At 37.4% G+C, this 18176-nt stretch overlaps 1 protein-coding gene and 1 pseudogene across 3 annotated transcripts in view; one reads left to right on the top strand and one right to left on the bottom strand.

Annotated features, from left to right (window-relative positions):
- Positions 1 to 5772: 5772 nt before the first annotated feature.
- Positions 5773 to 18176, bottom strand: part of CDKL2 (cyclin dependent kinase like 2) — a 49357-nt gene continuing 36953 nt past the window's right edge. The window contains exons 11-15 of one of the 3 annotated variants that reach the window (XR_004811251.2): positions 16987 to 17110; positions 16237 to 16343; positions 14623 to 14791; positions 9561 to 9649; positions 5773 to 7869 (exon numbers count right to left, since the gene is read on the bottom strand). Coding sequence is in view for 2 of the 3 variants with exons in the window: in XM_025427900.3 (XP_025283685.1) it covers positions 9584 to 9649; positions 16237 to 16343; positions 16987 to 17110 (297 nt within the window). In the remaining variant the exon portion in view is untranslated. Of the gene's footprint in view, positions 7870 to 8941; positions 9070 to 9560; positions 9650 to 14622; positions 14792 to 16236; positions 16344 to 16986; positions 17111 to 18176 lie in introns of those variants that run through there. The other 2 variants (XM_025427900.3, XM_049105041.1) reach the window with 2 other exon arrangements.
- Positions 13357 to 13876, top strand: LOC118353063 (60S ribosomal protein L23a-like; annotated as a pseudogene).

Here is an 18176-nt window from a genome sequence, read left to right on the forward strand (position 1 = left end):
TACAAAAAGAAAAAAATATATAAATATGTATAACCTCATTAATAAACAAGAAAATGTAAACTAAAGCAAGATAATTTCCACCCATCATAATAGTCAAAATTGAAATTATTAGTAATATCTAATATGGTCCAGGTGTGGGGAAAGAGACTTTTTCATACACTGTTGATGGAAATATAAATTGGTACAGCATTTTGGAGTACAGTTTGGCAGAATCAGTCAAAATCTAAAATGAAGCAAACCTGGGGCACCTGGGTGGCTCAGTTGGTTAAGTGTCTGACTCTTGGTTTCAGCTTAGGTCTCATGGGTTGTGAGATCGAGCCTTGAGTTGGGCTCTGTGTGCTCAACAGAGGTCTTCTTGGATATTCTCTCCCTCTGTCCCTTCCCTCACTTGTGCACACTTTCTCTCTGTCAAATAAATAAATAAACCTTTAAAAAAATAAGAATAAAATAAAATGAAGAATACCTTTTGCAGCTTCAAATGTCCATCTCTGGTGAGCATTGTGACTGTTTCTCCAGCATGTATTCTGTGTATATTTCCCTAGCTTTGTAGAAGTCAGGTGGTTCCACAGGTAAACTGTCATCACCCTAAGCCAATCAGCACCATCATGTTTCCTCTTGCTCCTGTTATTAATTCATACAAAAGAATTTAACACAGGCCCAAGCCAATACGTGCATACCATCCTCTTAGCTACAGTGCTTCATTCACACTGAGCAATACCCGAATTTAGCTTAGAATGAAATTTTATCTGATGGCTAGAGAAACACACGTCATCTTCCATAAGTGAATGAAGAAGCAGGGATCCCTGGGTGGCGCAACGGTTTGGTGCCTGCCTTTGGCCCAGGGCGCGATCCTGGAGACCTGGGATCGAATCCCACGTCGGGCTCCTGGTGCATGGAGCCTGCTTCTCCCTCTGCCTGTGTCTCTGCCTCTCTCTCTCTCTCTGTGACTATCATAAATAAATAAAAATTTAAAAAAAATTAATAAAAAAAGAAGCATGTGGCTCCAGGAGTCTAATATCCCAAAGTGTATATTATCTAAACAAAAAATTTTAAATTCACTCCAGATCTTCTATATAATCATACTCATATATGTATTTTAACAAACACACATGATTCTACCATTTATTGAGTGATGCTGAGTACATTCCTGGGCCTAGTACCTTGCCTATAAAATACAATTTACATTCCTTCCTTCACAGATTATTACTATTGTCACATAGAAATCTTTGTGTTAAGGGCATCTGGCTGGCTCAGTCAGAAGAGTATGTAACTCTTGATCTTGAGGTTGTGAATTTGAGCCCTATGTTGGGTGTAGAGAAGGAGAAGGAGGAGGAAGAGGAAGAGGAGGAGGAGAAATCACTGTGGGAGACACTGTGGAACAGAAATAGATAAATAAAGTAGAGTTCCCAATCTTTAGAGACACAGAAAATTTAGTGGGAGTGGTGACACTGGATTTTCGTTCTTGCCCATGTGACTTCAGAATCAGGCCTTGACTCTTTTTAACAAATTAATTTTTTATTGGTGTTCAATTTACCAACATACAGAATAACACCCAGTGCTCATCCCGTCAAGTGCCCCCCTCAGTGCCCGTCACCCATTCACCCCCATCCCCCGCCCTCCTCCCCTTCCACCACCCCTAGTTTGTTTCCCAGAGTTAGGAGTCTTTATGTTCTGTCTCCCTTTCTGATATTTCCCACACATTTCTTCTCCCTTCCCTTATATTCCCTTTCACTATTATTTATATTCCCCAAATGAATGAGAACATACACTGTTTGTCCCTCTCCGATTGACTTACTTCACTCAGCATAATACCCTCCAGTTCCATCCACGTTGAAGCAAATGGTGGGTATTTGTCATTTCTGATGGCTGAGGAATATTCCATTGTATACATAAACCACATCTTCTTTATCCATTCATCTGTCGATGGACACCGAGGCTCCTTCCACAGTTTGGCTATTGTGGACATTGCTGCTAGAAACATCGGGGTGCAGGTGTCCCGGCGTTTCATTGCATCTGTATCTTTGGGGTAAATCCCCAACAGTGCAATTGCTGGGTCGTAGGGCAGGTCTATTTTTAACTCTTTGAGGAACCTCCACACAGTTTTCCAGAGTGGCTGCACCAGTTCACATTCCCACCAACAGTGTAAGAGGGTTCCCTTTTCTCCGCATCCTCTCCAACATTTGTGGTTTCCTGCCTTGTTAATTTTCCCCATTCTCACTGGTGTGAGGTGGTATCTCATTGTGGTTTTGATTTGTATTTCCCTGATGGCAAGCAATGCAGAGCTTTTTCTCATGTGCTTGTTGGCCATGTCTATGTCTTCCTCTGTGAGATTTCTGTTCATGTCTTTTACCCATTTCATGATTGGATTGTTTGTTTCTTTGGTGTTGAGTTTCATAAGTTCTTTATAGATCTTGGAAACTAGCCCTTTATCTGATGCATCATTTGCAAATATCTTCTCCCATTCTGTAGGTTGTCTTTTAGTTCTGTTGACTGTATCCTTTGCTGTGCAAAAGCTTCTTATCTTGATGAAGTCCCAATAGTTCATTTTTGCTTTTGTTTCTTTTGGCTTCGTGGATGTATCTTGCAAGAGGTTACTGTGGCCGAGTTCAAAAAGGGTGTTGCCTGTGTTCTCCTCTAGGATTTTGATGGATTCTTGTCTCCCATTTAGATCTTTCATCCATTTTGAGTTTATCTTTGTGTCTGGTGCAAGAGAGTGGTCTAGTTTCATTCTTCTGCATGTGGATGTCCAATTTTCCCAGCACCATCTATTGAAGAGACTGTCTTTCTTCCAATGGATAGTCTTTCCTCCTTTATCGAATATTAGTTGACCATAAAGTTCAGGGCCCACTTCTGGGTTCTCTATTCTGTTCCATTGATCTATGTGTTTTTGTGCCAATACCACACTGTCTTGATGACCACAGCTTTGTAGTACAACCTGAAATCTGGCATTGCGATGCCCCCAGATATGGTTTTCTTTTTTAAAATTCCCCTGGCTATTCGGGGTCTTTTCTGATTCCACACAAATCTTAAAATAATTTGTTCTAACTCTCTGAAGAAAGTCCATGGTATTTTGATAGGGATTGCATTAAACCAGGCCTTGACTCTTCTGGAGGGTCTAGGAACAACTTAATAAACAGCTTTTCTACTAAAAAAAAAAAAGGGGGGGGGTAGCAAACAGTAGGTATACATGTAAGCAAAAGGAACAATGATCCAAAGAGGCTAAAAACAAGTTGGGGAGGAAAGCAACCAATTAGAACACTATTGTCATGGGGTGGAGGAAGAGTTTTAAATTCTAGCAGCTATGTCAGTGGAGATTACTTTCCAGATCTAGAAACATGGAGATAGCCTAATGGAAATAAAATGACAAAAAACCCATTCTCTTGACTGATAAGAGATCCTCCTGTGGACTAGGAACAGAAAAACATGCTGAATTGAATATTTTGGTTTCATTTACCTGATTCTTTCTTACTTTAATTCATGCTAACCAATAATAAATTTTCTAAAATTTTGCTAGAACCTTCCTCGCTTTTTTAAAAAAGATTTTATTTACTTATTCATGAGAGACACACAGAGAGAGGCAAAGACATAAGCAGGGGAGAAGCAGACAAGCAGAAGGAGCCTGATGCGGGACTCCATCCCAGGATTCTGGGAGCACTCCTTGAGGTGAAGGCAGATGCTTAACCACTGAGCCACCCAGGCATCCCTGAATTTTCCTCACTTCTACAGCAGATGACCCTGCATGCTAAAGTAGAACATAAAGGATTGAATAAGGCTATGCAATGGGGAGAAACAAAATTTCACTGAAAGCAAAGGAAAGTAACATTTTTCAGATGGGTTAGCTTTTTTTAGAGAGAAAATTTTCTCAGTGTATAGTATATTCAACATCAGATATCCACAAACATAAACACAATGCTCTAATCCCAAGTTACATGTGATGACAAGTGATGTCAAGGTTTGGGGTTTGTTAAGAAACAAACCATACATTAATTAGATTCAAGTTTTCTCATGTCAGAAGCTATCAAGAGGAAAAATAAGGGGCGCCTGGGTGGCTAGTCGGTTGGGTGTCTGCATTCAGCTCAGGTTATGATCCTAGGGTTCTAGGATTGAGTCCACATCAGGCTCCCTGCTCAGGAGAGAGCCTGCTTCTCCTTCTCCCTCTGCTGCTACCCCTCCTTGTGCTCTCTCTGTCAAGCAAATAAAAGCCTTAAAAAAAAAAAAACAAATAATAAAAGCAGTGAATGAAAAACATAATTTTTCATTCATATAGAAGAGTGTTAAGGGTCCATTACCAATGTAAAACCCACAACACAAAACAATAAAGAAAAATCCATTTCATCCAATTCATGAGGACCAGCCTTAAAGCCTTAGGAGCCATGACCCTGCTGTTTCTAATTTTCTGTCAGTGGTTCAGTTCTATAGATGAAGGATTAGAAAACAAGTCAATCACATTTTTCAGTCTAGCCTGACACAGAGTTTATTACAGATCAAGGCAACTGTTGTAGCACAACTCAGATAAAAGAGCCAATAATGAGAGAGTCATGTAAGGAAATCCGTCTTCTCTGTTTCCATTTTAGTAGGAAGTCCGTTATTTTAACCAAGCAAGGGATTCTCGATCAGGAAACCCAAGTTCAAATACTCAGTCTTCACAGCTTTGACCAGGTAGTCTTTACAAGACATGTTACTTTATGACCCAGCTGCTTGATCATGTGCTGTACAAAAAAACTAACTTGGCAACAAATCATCCAATTAAAATAGGCAGAAGGCATGGGCAGACATTTCTCCAAAGAAGACATATAGGTGGCCAACAGACACATGAAAAGATGCTTGACATCACTCATCATCAGGGAAATGCAAATCAGAACTACAATGAGATCTCACCTCACATCTGTCAGAATGACTAAAACCATCTGTCAGAATGACTAAAATGACTAAAACCAACAAGTGTGGTGAGGATGTGGAGAAGAAGGAATCCTCGTGTACTGCTCGTAGAAACGAAAACTGATGTAGTCACTGTGGAAAGCAGTATGGAGGTTCCTCAAAAAATTAAAAACAAAACTAATAGTTATTACACTACTGGGTAATAGAATACAAAAATACTAACTGTATTGAATACAATACAAAGAGTACAAAAATACTAATTCAAAAAGATAAATGCACCCCTATGCTTATAGCAGCATTATTTATAATAACCAAATTATGAAAGCACCACAGGTGTCCATCAATACATGAATGGATAAAGATGAAGTGGTATATATATATATATATATATATATATATACACACACACACACACACACACACACACACACACAAATGGAATATTATTCAGCCAAAAAACAAAGAATGAAATCTTGCCGTTTGCAAGATTCATATGGAACTTAAGGAAGAAAACAAACAAACAAAGGGGGATAAAAAAACAAACCAAAAAACAGACCCTAAATAGAAAATGATGCTCATCAGTTACTAGAAGGGAGGTATGTGGGGTATGGGTGAAATAGGTGAAGAGGATCAAGAGTACACTTACTGTGATGAGCACTGAGTAATGTATAGAATTGCTGAATCACCATATTGTACACCTGAAACTAACATAACACTATGTTAACTATACTAGAATTAAAATTATAAACTTAATTTTAAAAAGACACTTGCCACCTCTGTATCCAAAGTTTAAAAAAAAAAGAATTGAGAGTATTCAAATGTATTTGTTAAATTCCATACAATGTTGTATACATTATTTGTATTCTCTTAAATAAATGCAAAGAAAACCATCTGTGGAGCTCAGTAAGATATAATATTTATTCATTTTAAAACATACATCTACACAGCAAGCCAATTTCTCCCCACCAGTACACATACATATTTCCTATTAGATTTAATCGTGTGTTTGTAAGGAGAGCAAAGTAATCTTAAACCAAAAGAAAGAATTATTTTTGGTTCAGTATCTATAGCCCCAGCTTCCAAAATCTTCCTTTTCAAGTAGTTCTGCCAAGGTTCTAACCAGATATGATACTCAGGTCTCAACTTGCACATATAGTAAATTACATTTAGTTCCTTAATTCTGAAGTTCACAATGTTTTAATAGGCAAAATATACCAAAAGCAAATATAGAAGTGAAAAGGTAATTGATCCTAGATCCTCAGACATTGAGGTGAGATGTTCACACTGATATTTAAATAAAAATAACATCAAAATAAGCTGGAAAGCCACGTGGCTTTTAAATATTGTCTGCTTCCCACACTGTACAGTGTGTTGGCAATACTTTTTAAAATAAAAATAAAACAATATGTTGATGTGAAGCCTATTAATGCCTACACATTAATTTTGTCTAGCATGTTAGTCATACCAATCTAGTCAAACACTCGGTCATAGGTTAAAAATAGAGCTTCCAAATCAAGCTTTTAATTGAATTTTAATTGAACCACCTACACACTTCTACATTGGAATCCCTCAATTTGCCTCCTCTTGAATGTCCTATTCTTTTGAGGACCAAGTATCTAAAGTCAGAATTTCAATATTAAGCTATTCAGAGTAATAGAGGAAAGTACTAGTTAAATTCTTGGGCTAAGTTCTGGTCAGTGCCTTTTGGAAAAAAAGTTGTTGTTAACTGGTTAAGGCAAAAAACACACACAAATTTTGGTCCTCTTAACAACCATTCTTTAAAACCAGGAACGCATAGTATGACCAGCAAACTAGAAATGAAAAACCTAGAGTCAAATTGGCTTAAGTATCCCACCTTAAAGTGATGGACTGGGGCACAAGAAAAGATGTGTGGATTGTAGGTAGATAGTTTTGCCTATTGATAAAGAACTTTCAGGAAGGTCTAAGCATTTGAGGAAACAAGAAGAGAAGAACACTTCTAGATTCTGTCTGGTATCACCTTCAAAATATCAGCGGACAGGAGTGAAGTCCATAATTGTGGATGTTTCCTCCCCAAAACTTGTTTGAGGGTGGGGGAAGATCGACAATAACTGGCCTAGAGAAAAATCATCAGTCCTAGTCAGTGGGTAACCCAGCTTCCCATCTCCTTTCCCACTGACAAACATATCCTCAGCTCCAAGGTAAACCTACAAAATTCTCCTTTACCATTCTTATTGCAGTCATGTTCCTACACACAGGAACATGGACACCAGAATCTTACAATGCAGAGGACTATCTAAGGTCAGAGTCTTAGTCATTAGAAATAAAAGGTTTCTTTGAGAAATTTGCATTTGTGTGGTTCAGCAGAAAGGACAGATTCCCATAATACAATGATCAAACATCAACAATAATCACAGAAACCAGACATACATCTATTCATAGAGAGCAATTACATATCTTCTTACAGCCTAGAAACAAGCAAGCTTTCTAAATGTATATTTATAGTTAAATTATGGTAAAGGAAACAGTTTCTCTTACTGATGCTAGTTTTTTCATTTCTTCAACTGTTCCTAGTTTTTATCACCCACCTCCACCAAACCCATTCCTAAATAAATGTACACATTTACACAGATAACACAGAAACTTCATACAACATGACCATTATAATGTTTCTTTCTCCCTTTTTAAACTCATTTTAATCTTGGGTAATTTTAAATGCACAATCTACAAATAGTAAATACACATTCATGTAATAAGAACCATATCACTATTATTCCATTGGATGTATCTTAAAATCGCAACAGTGGACTTGAAAGGTGACAGGATAGCAGTTGGGGAGGGACACTTCTTCAATCTTCGTTGGAAACACTTGGAAATCTGTCTTTTTTCTTCTGCAAGGCCTTTCTCAGAAAATGCAGGCAGTTCAGAAGCAAATGACAAAACCATGAATCTCTCTTCGTAGGATATCAGCACTTCTGTTGCAAAAGGATGTCATCCCAAGAGCTAGAGCACCTAAAAGCACAGAGGGACATATGCCCAAATAATTTACATAAGTTTTTCTAGAAATTGATTTCTATCTCACTTGCTTTCGCACACTGAATATATTTATAATATTATAAGTATTACACAGTCTAAAAACAACTTTAGACCATATATATCAAAAATGGGATTTTGAAGACAATGATCCACCGAAACTGTCACGTATAGCATATCATCTACTTTTATGCAAATAATGACTAGTTTTGACAAAACAGATCCAAATTATAGAGGATATAATTATTAACTATTAATTATTAATATAATAATCATTATATTATGGTAATTATTTAATACAATAATTGTTACATTATTATAATAAAAATAATAAAAATTATTATTTATAGAGGCTACAGTTTACACAGTATGTGTAATGAGTGCATTGCAAAGACTTCTGCCAGGACCTTGGAAGAGACTCCTACTAGTGAGAAATTATTATTATTATTATTTTTTTTTTTTACTAGTGAGAAATTAAAACTTAAGACTTGCTTACTTCATAGTAAATTCACATATGATGATATCACAGACGTTCAAAATGTGTTGTGGAGGTTAACAGCTTAATTCCAACAAACATTTATGCGAAAATGGGATTTTATTATCATTATATTTTACAGAGTTAATGAGATATTAAACATCAGATGACTTGTCTGAGGTCACATAGTAACTTACCACTCAAAAGACCTAATTTTTTGTTTTTGTTTTTTTTAATACTAAACAGTCATACTTAAAAGGGAGGCAATCTGGTTACCATTTAAAATTGACACTGCACTTTTCAAATCAATGTTGGTGCGTAATCACTTAAGCTATTAATTTCTTTTTTAATTTTTTTTTTTTTTAATTTTTATTTATTTATGATAGTCACAGAGAGAGAGAGAGAGGCAGAGACACAGGCAGAGGGAGAAGCAGGCTCCATGCACCGGGAGCCTGATGTGGGATTCGATCCGGGGTCTCCAGGATCGCGCCCTGGGCCAAAGGCAGGCGCCAAACCGCTGCGCCACCCAGGGATCCCAAGCTATTAATTTCTTATTAATTTCTTCTGTTTTCTTTTTTAAAAAATTATAACATGTACTTATCCTGTGAGTAGGTCTACAGCAGGGGTGGGAACTTGCTCCAGCGGGTCCTGTTTTTGTGGGGGTGATACATGGTACAGGCCTGGAGCTTGTAGGGCCCTTTTTACTGTGGCAAAGTAGCAGGACAATGATAAAGTCCGTTAGAAGCAAAAAATTTTTAAAAGTAAGTAAATAAAAAATAAAAGTAAGGTAATCATCTAGTATAGTGCTGATTTTTTTTTATTGGGAAAAAGATTTCCAAAGCAATCATTTGGTCTTTCTTGATTTACAAACCTGCATGGACAACTGACTGATAAGGGAGATAAGTATATATTCTTCCACAGCAGTTATCACCATAAATTCACATTACTGTATCCAGAAAAATACAGGAGATTAGTCTAAGGGCAAGAGATGTAATCTCTATGAAAAGGAATTTCATCCCAGAGACAAATGCTACTTCTCTCTTTATTTTTTAAGTGGCACAAGTCTTTCTCTATCAGGAGTTCTCATGGAGCCAATCACTGGAGAATGATTTAGCTGCAGAATTTGGACTTCAGCAAGCTACAAAATAAGCCCCATGGAAGATTATTTTGCTTTAAGTATGAGAAATAGACATACCCAGTTCAGAACCAAAATGACTCTCAGTGCTGGTGTTCCATCCAAGGCAAATCAGCCTCTGAATCATCTAACAGGGAAGGTCCTGACACCTGTAAGTTAATAATCGAGCATCATAAATGCTCAGTAACTATAAAAATCCCATTCCTCCCCAAATCCTAATTCCTGTTGTTCAAATATCAAATGTTTAGAATTAAGCATTCATAGCTCAAGCTGCTTGCACAGAAGACAATGATGAAGTGATGTTATTCTTTGACCTCTTTGTTGACACATATGTTAAAAGATACTTCTGATATGCCAAGGTAGTCTAAACCCACTACAACCCCTCTCTCCCAACTATTACCAAACAAATAAAAACCCTTTAGGAAAAATATTAAAAACAACTGAAGATTAAGGAGAGGAGTCAAAAGTTGGCAATGTGACCCTTCATAGAGGGTAGGTTTCCAATTTTGTTTTTTATTCCTGGGGCTCTGCCCAAAAGGCAGGTCCTTGTCTCAAAGTAGTGAAGAAGTGCAAGAGGCTCAAAGTCTGATAGAAACTCCTTTGTTACACCAGAGAAACCAGGAAAAGGGTCCCTGCGGGAGGAAGTATCAGGAGAAGGGAATGGTCCTGGAGGGAACAGATTTAGAGGAGGGGCCCCTCCCATGTATGTAGACCCTCAGCAGCTCAGCCCAGTTCCTGAAGCATGCAGGCATGGGGCAGCTCCAAATCAGCACAGCAAGGGCCGGGAGAACTGAACTGAGATGTCAGTGACCTGCACGAGGCTCTAGCTAACCCCCTGAGCCACACAAGCAAGGACAGATGCAAATTAGCATATCAGAGATGTAGAGAACTGAGATTTGAGACACTTCTCATTAAGAGATAGGGCAGAATTGAGAGTGTGAACAAAACCTGGATGACTGCCTGCTGAAACAGAAACCTCAACATCCTCTGCAGGATTACAACAGGACCCAGAGGCCACACAAGGTGACAGTCACAGTTTCCAGACATGATCAAAATTAGTGGCTATAAAAAGATGCAGAAATCTGTGATCAATTCTCAAGGGAACAAGCAATCGACAGATACCAATCCTGCGATGGCCCAGATGTTGGAATTTTATGAATTTATTAGGTAAGTTGTATGAATAGATAGAGAAAGGCAGAGAGACAGATAGCTTTAAAAATGTAATAAAACTATATTAGACGATATAAAGGAAAACATACTTGAAATGAATGAAGAACCAAGAATCTTAGCAGAGAAATATAAGCCCTAAAAAAGAACCAAGTGAACATTTTAGGACTTAAAAATACAGTAATTAAAATTTAAAAACCTCCCTGGATGGGCTTAATAGCAGAATGAAAATGACAAAGTGAATGGTCAAAGAATTTGAAGCTAAATCAATAGAAATTACCTAATTGACCAGCAGATATTTTTTAAAAATTAAAAATGAAAGATCTCAGGAATCTGTTAGAAAATACCAAAAGGTCTCATATCAATGTCATTGGACTCTCAGAAAAGAAGAAAGAGAGAAAGAGATTATGGCACAAAAAATATCTGAAGAAATAATGATTAAAAACTTCCCAAATTTGGTAAAAGGGGTAAGTTTACAAATCAAGAAGCTCAGCAAATGCCAAACAGGATATGCTCAAAGAAAACTGCTTAGATGCATCATATTCAAACTAATGAACACAAAAATATAAATATAAAATCTCAAAAGCAGCTAGACAAAAATGAAACATTATAACCAAGTGAACAATTCAAATGCCTAAGAATATCCTACCAGAAATCAGAGATCAGAAGATATAGGGATGATGTCTTCATAGTCCTGGAAGAAAAAATTTTTAAAAAGCAACCTATCAACCATAATTCTTTATCCAGTGAAAATATACACAAGGAATGAAGGCAAAATAAAGTCATTCTCAAATGAAGGAAAACTAAAGAGTTTGTCACTCATCAGATCTGCTCTGGAAGGAATGCTAAAGAAAGTTTTTCAGGACACCTGGATGGCTCAGTCTGTTAAGTGTCTGCCTTTGGCTCAGGTCATGATCCCAGAGTCCAGACAGAGACCCACATAGGGCCCCCTACTCAGGGGGAAGCCTACTTCTCCCTCTGCCTCTCCCCCTGCTCATGCTCCCTCTGCCTCTCTAATAAATAAATTTTTAAAAGATTTTATTTATTTATTCATGAGAGACACAGAGACATAGGCAGAGAGACAAGCAGGCTCCCCACAGGGGCCCAATGCAGGACTCAATCCTGGACCCTGGGATCATGGCCTGAGCTAAAGGCAGACGCTCAACCACTGAGCCACCCAGGCAACCCTAAATAAATTTTTAAAAAAGAAAGCTTTTGAACCTGAAGAAAAATTATACTAGAAAATAAAACTGTAATGTTTAGGAAAGAAAGAACAACAGAAACGGTAAGTGATTAGGTAAATACAGAAGACTACTTTTTTTTCCCTAAATTGCCTAAAATATTTATGACTGTTTAGAGCAAAATGTAAGACCTAATATAGTGGGATTTTCAATGTCTGTAAATAAAAGACATATAATTCTAACAAAGTCCACATTGAAATAAAAAGAAATATGTTTGCAAGTGTTCTACATTTTATAAGAGGTAGAGTATTTACATAGACTATGAAAGATTAATTATTTATATTGCAAACCCTAGAGCAATCATTAAAAATCATACCAAAAAATCCCCAAAAAGCCAATACTAAAAATACTCAAATACAAAAGAAGACTGGAAAGGAATAAACAAAAAACAAAACAAAACAAAACAAAAAACAATATAAAGAACTAGATCTTATATCTATATAAGATATATAAAAATATATGTATTTATATAATATATAGAGCTAGATCCAGACATATCAATAATCACATTAAATGTTAATAGCCAAAGTATTCACTAGCAGGCAGAATTCTGAAGATAACCTCCTAAGATTCCTGACTCTGCTTAGTCAATTAAACTAACTTAACTATGGCTATGAAGCACTTTACACATGAAATTAATGTTACTAGCCAGCTGACCTAAGATAAAAAGATTATCCTGGCAGGCCCAATGTAGGCCTGGTAAGCCAATTGCATGCACTCTTGAAAGCAGAAGAATAAGTGAGAGATGAGGCAAAAGGGGAGGGAATAGAGGGTCAAAGAGTAAGAAGGATTTGACCACCATTGCTAGCTTTGTAGAGGGAGAAGTAGGCCACAAGCCAAGGAATGTGGGTAGCCTCTAGAAGCTGACAACAACTACCAGGGGTCAGCCAGCAAAGTAACAGGGACTTTAGTTCCACAACCTCATGGAACCAAATTCTGCCAACAATCTGAGTGGGCCTGGAAATAGATTCTCCACTAGAGCCTCCAGAAAGAAATGCAGCCCTGTTGACATCTTGATTTTGACCTGTAAGACTCAAGGAGAGAAGCATCTGTGCCTGGGTGTCTGACCCATGGGAACTGTGAGATAATAAATTAAGTTGATAGTAGTTTATCAGCAGCAATAGAAAACTAATATACATTTCAGTTAAAAGAATTGAACTGACAGAATGGATACAAAAGAAAGATCCTACTTATAGGAAACACTATAAACTTAGAAAACAGTTTGAAAGTAAAAAGTTATACTATGGAAACAAATAAGCATAAGTAGGCTGGAGTGGCTATTTTAATCTCAGATAAAATTGACTTCTTGGCACAGAGCGCTAAAAAAGATAAAGGGTGACTTTTCATAATGATAAAAGGAACAATGTATCAGGAAGACAAAAACAATTATAAGTGGATATGTACCTAATAATAGAGATTTAAAATACATGAAACACCCTTTCAAGAAGATGGCGTGGAAGGCGAAGAAGGAAGCCCCTGCTCCTCCCAAAGCCTAAGCCAAAGCAAAGGTTTTGCAAGCTAAGAAAGCGGTGCTGAAAGGCGTGCACAGTCACAAAAAAAAGAAGATCCGCACGTCACCTACATTTCGACGACCCAAGACCCTGTGTCTCCAAAGGCAGCCCAAATATCCTCAAAAGAGCGACCCCAGGAGAAACAAGCTTGATCACTATGCCATCAAGTTCCCCCTAACTACTGAGTCCGCCATGAAGAATATAGAAGACAACAACACACTTGTGTTCATTGTGGATGTCAAGGCCAATAAGCATCAGATCAAACAGGCTGTGAAGAAGCTCTATGACATTGATGTGGCCAAGGTCAACACTTTGATCAGGCCTGATGGAGAGAAGAAAGCATATGTTCGACTGGCTCCTGACTATGATGCTTTGGATGTTGCCAACAAAATTGGGATCATCTTAACTGAGTCCAGCTGGCTATAAATCTAAATATAAATTTTTTCACCATAAAAAATACATGAAACAAAACCAAACAGGTATAAGAGAAAAATAAATAATTCCACAGTCAGTAAAAGAGTGTGACAGCACTCTTTCAGGAACTGATAGAACAAACCAACCAACCAAAAAGTCATTAAGAACATAGAAGATCTGAAGACACTATCAACCACCTTAATCTAATTTCACATTTATAGTAGTCCAACAACTGAAGAATACATGTTATTATCAAGGGAACAGGTTCATTCACCAAGGTAAGCCATATGCAGAGCCATAAAACATAGCTCAATGAATCTAAAACAATCAAAATCAAGAATAAAAATAAAAATAAAACAATCAAAATCATACACAGTATATTCTCAGACCACATGGAATTAAATTATATCAATAATAATAAAATACTAGGGAAACCCCAAATATCTATTAAACAACATATTTCTAAGTTAATTCCTGGGTTAAACAAGAAATTACAAGGAACTAAGAAAATGTTTGGACTGACTATGATGAAAATACAACATATCATAATTTGTGGGATGAAACTTAAATACTGCTTAGAGAAAAAAATGTGTAGCTATGTGCATACATGAGTATATAACATGTGTAAGTACATAGGATATGGGCGAGTGGAGACAGATTGCATGGATTATACAATACTTCACTTACAAAAATGTATCTTACAGATGTTCCAGAAGTCTATAAAAATAGACTTTTATAAATGTTTGTGTTAGGCACAGAAACAAAACAGTTCAATGTATTGATCCATACCATAGAGAGTCCAAGGCAAGTCACAGCTTCTGCCAGAAAGCCTTTGGCTTTTAGTATCCTGTTGTTTCTCTTCCCAATCAGATTTTCCACACATAAATCCATCTTATTTTGGTACTAATTTGTGTTTTTCACCACATCTACTTTCTCCTTTATTGTATTTTAAATACAACTGGGAAATGAACAAGTGAATTAGGAGTAAAAATGCAGGACCAGTTTATAAGAGGATTTGTTGACAAGAACAAATAAAAATTTTGAAGTATGACGGCCACCAAAGCCTTCTTCCATTTCATGAAACTAGATTTGGCTATTTGATCCCTGGAAAGTGGTTTTGAACAACAGTACATTCAGAAAACAAGTGAGGAAGTTTGAACCTTTAAAATCCACATTAAATTTAAGTTTAGAAGTAAAGAAGGAATTTATTGAGACTCTGTAGTTCCTAAAAGTACAATGTGTGACTGTAATTAATCTTTACACAATAGGAATTTGCTTAGTTTTGATTATGTTACTGCAGAAATTGTTGGCAGGAGATAAGGCAAAGTATAGCAGTTGATAAATCTGTTTCTCAGTATCACTGGATAACTGACTCTGTAATGTGTTGCACTCCCTTGTTTGTAGAGCTCTTCAAAATTATTTAAGGGGTCCTAGTAGAAAAAAGCATCCACATAGATATGAAGGCAACATACAGGGGCTGTCTAGGAAACAGGAATGCTTCAAATTCAAAAATGAGGATGGAGAATTAAAAACCATACAAAAGTTGCCCAGCATCAAGGAGATGTGAGAAATCTGTAAGTACAATGATACATATCCAAAGTTTATAACCAATTATGGGGGATCCCTGGGTGGCGCAGCAGTTTAGCACCTGCCTTTGGCCCAGGGCGCTATCCTGGAGACCCGGGATCGAATCCCACGTCGGGCTCCTGGTGCATGGAGCCTGCTTCTCTCTCTGCCTGTCTCTGCCTCTCTCTCTCTCTCTGTGTGTGACTATCATAAATAAATAAAAATTTAAAAAAACGTATAACCAGTTATGTTTGGCTCAGAAAATTTAAAAGTTTGCCAGTTTTCTTAATCTGAAAATGAGTGATATGACTGTTGTCGAAAAGCAGCAGAAACATAAATATTCTGAAGAATTATGAGAAATTACAGAAAAATAATAATACATGGAAGAACCAGTCCTTAACGTGCATGGAGTGGATTGTCTTAGGGAAAATGCCAAATAGAGGATACATTTTAAAAGAACGAAAACAATTCAAGGAATGAAATATGAGTTATAACACTGGGGTTAATGCAGTGAAATACTATAAATTGCCACAAAAGTCATACAAAAGCCATAGCTAGTCTGCACGAGCGCATGTGCGCACGCATACACACACACACACACACACACACACTTTTTAATCTATAAAAAACTGATGACCGTAGGTAGAAAATGTCTATATAAATATATATGTAATAAAGGTACCAAGTGCAATGAAGAGTAAGACAAACTTTAACAAACAAAATGCTATAGATCCCACCAGTAAACCTGCCTCATCCTTAAGAGCAAACCTTCCCTAAGCTACTGTAATAAGGAAGTATGAGACCCAAGTTCTCTCCACCTAGAGAGGATTTCGGTACCTGATGTAATGTGATACTGGGCGTGTGCAAGTCAATGGTGGCCAGAGAAGGAATTCGAGATTCTGAGAGACTTTTGTTCTCTTTCCTTATTAATCTGGAATTTCGAGCTAAATAAAAATAACCATAAACATAGTTTAAAAATTAGACATTTTAGTTTCTCTACATTCTGTATCTGTCCCTTATTGTGTACTCAGTGTACATATTTACTTACACAAGTCTGTATATATATTCACAAACAAAAATATGTAAAGCTACTATAATTTTTATTTTTAATATTTTGTAAGCTTATTCAACATATGCTTTCAATAATGTATACAAAAAGGCTGAAAAAGTGGGCAGCCCTGGTGGCTCAGCAGTTTAGCGCCGCCTTCAGCCCAGGGTGTGATCCTGGTGACCCAGGATCCAGTTCCACGTTGGGCTCCCTGCATGAAACCTGCTTCTCCCTCTGCCTGTGTCTCTGCCTCTCTCTCTCTCTCTGTGTCTCTCATGAATAAATAAATAAAATATTTTTTAAAAAGGGCTGAAAGGGATCCCTGGGTGGCACAGCGGTTTGGCGCCTGCCTTTGGCCCAGGGCGCGATCCTGGAGACCCGGAATCGAATCCCACATCAGGCTCCCAGTGCATGGAGCCTGCTTCTCCCTCTGCCTGTGTCTCTGCCTCTCTCTCTCTCTGTGACTATCATAAATAAATAAAAATTAAAAAAAAATAAAAATAAAAAGGGCTGAAAAAGTAAAGGCATTATAAACATACCTATCCCTTCCAAGGCTCTCAGTTCAGGGAGATGATTATAGTTTAGTTCAGGCAAACGGACATCTGTCTTGGAGTATTCTCTTCTTTTCTTATTTGTCTGAAGTAGGCTCTTTTCACTAGTGACCTAATAACAGAATGATTAACAAGTCAATTAGCTTCCAGGTAAGCTTGGCCTCTTTTTTAACTTCTGTATTGATATCCTGAACTTTAGGAATTTAAGAATAACACTAAACTTCAGAAGTCCTGCAATGAGCTTTTTGAGTTTATTTGGATGTTTCTGCTTGTTCTTTGAATAGAGTAAGTGCTAAGGCTCTTGGTTCAAATCAATTATGAAATAATTAGCTCGGGCAGCCTGGGTGGTTCAGCGGTTTGGCACCTGCCCTTTGGCCCAGGGCGTGATCCTGGAGACTCGGGACCTAGTCTGGCATTGGACTCCCTGCATGGAGCCTGCTTCTCTCTTTTTTTTTTTTTTTTTAAATTTTTTTTTAAAATTTATTTATGATAGTCACAGAGAGAGAGAGAGAGAGGCAGAGACACAGGCAGAGGGAGAAGCAGGCTCCATGCACCGGGAGCCCGATGTGGGATTCGATCCCGGGTCTCCAGGATCGCGCCCTGGGCCAAAGGCAGGCGCCAAACCGCTGCGCCACCCAGGGATCCCTGCTTCTCTCTTTTTCTGCCTGTGTTTCTGCCTCTCTCTTTTTCTCTCTCTCTGTGTCTCTCATGAATAAATAAAATATTTAAAAATAAAATAAAATAATTAGCTCAAAAAACTATCTGTAGGGACAAAAAATAATGAGTTTAAACTACTAGATTTACGTATTTAAAGAGTGACAAATAAAATACATAAGATATGTTTGTAATAATACTTTATTTGCATCTTGGAATCAGAGCATGAGCAGGAGAGAGGGTTAGTGGTCTTCAAACTTGATGTTGAAGAAAGTTTAGGCTTAGCTCTGCCTCCATTAATTCTCAAGAAAAGATTCAGTGTGTCTTCTCCTCACTAATCTCTACCTCCTGTTTTGACTGCCTCTTAAAAATAAGGATAAACAGGAATAAGATCTAAAATTAACAGCCAGCCTTGATTATGCAATGCCTGAAAGAAGGCTGATATCAATTCCAGCAATGTAGTATTGAGCCAGCTACTGTGAAAAGCCTTGTTGATCAAAGTAATCTTCCAAAGTGGACCAAGA

This window comes from Canis lupus, chromosome 32 (genome assembly GCF_003254725.2).
Source record: "Canis lupus dingo isolate Sandy chromosome 32, ASM325472v2, whole genome shotgun sequence".
Taxonomy (NCBI): domain Eukaryota; kingdom Metazoa; phylum Chordata; class Mammalia; order Carnivora; family Canidae; genus Canis; species Canis lupus.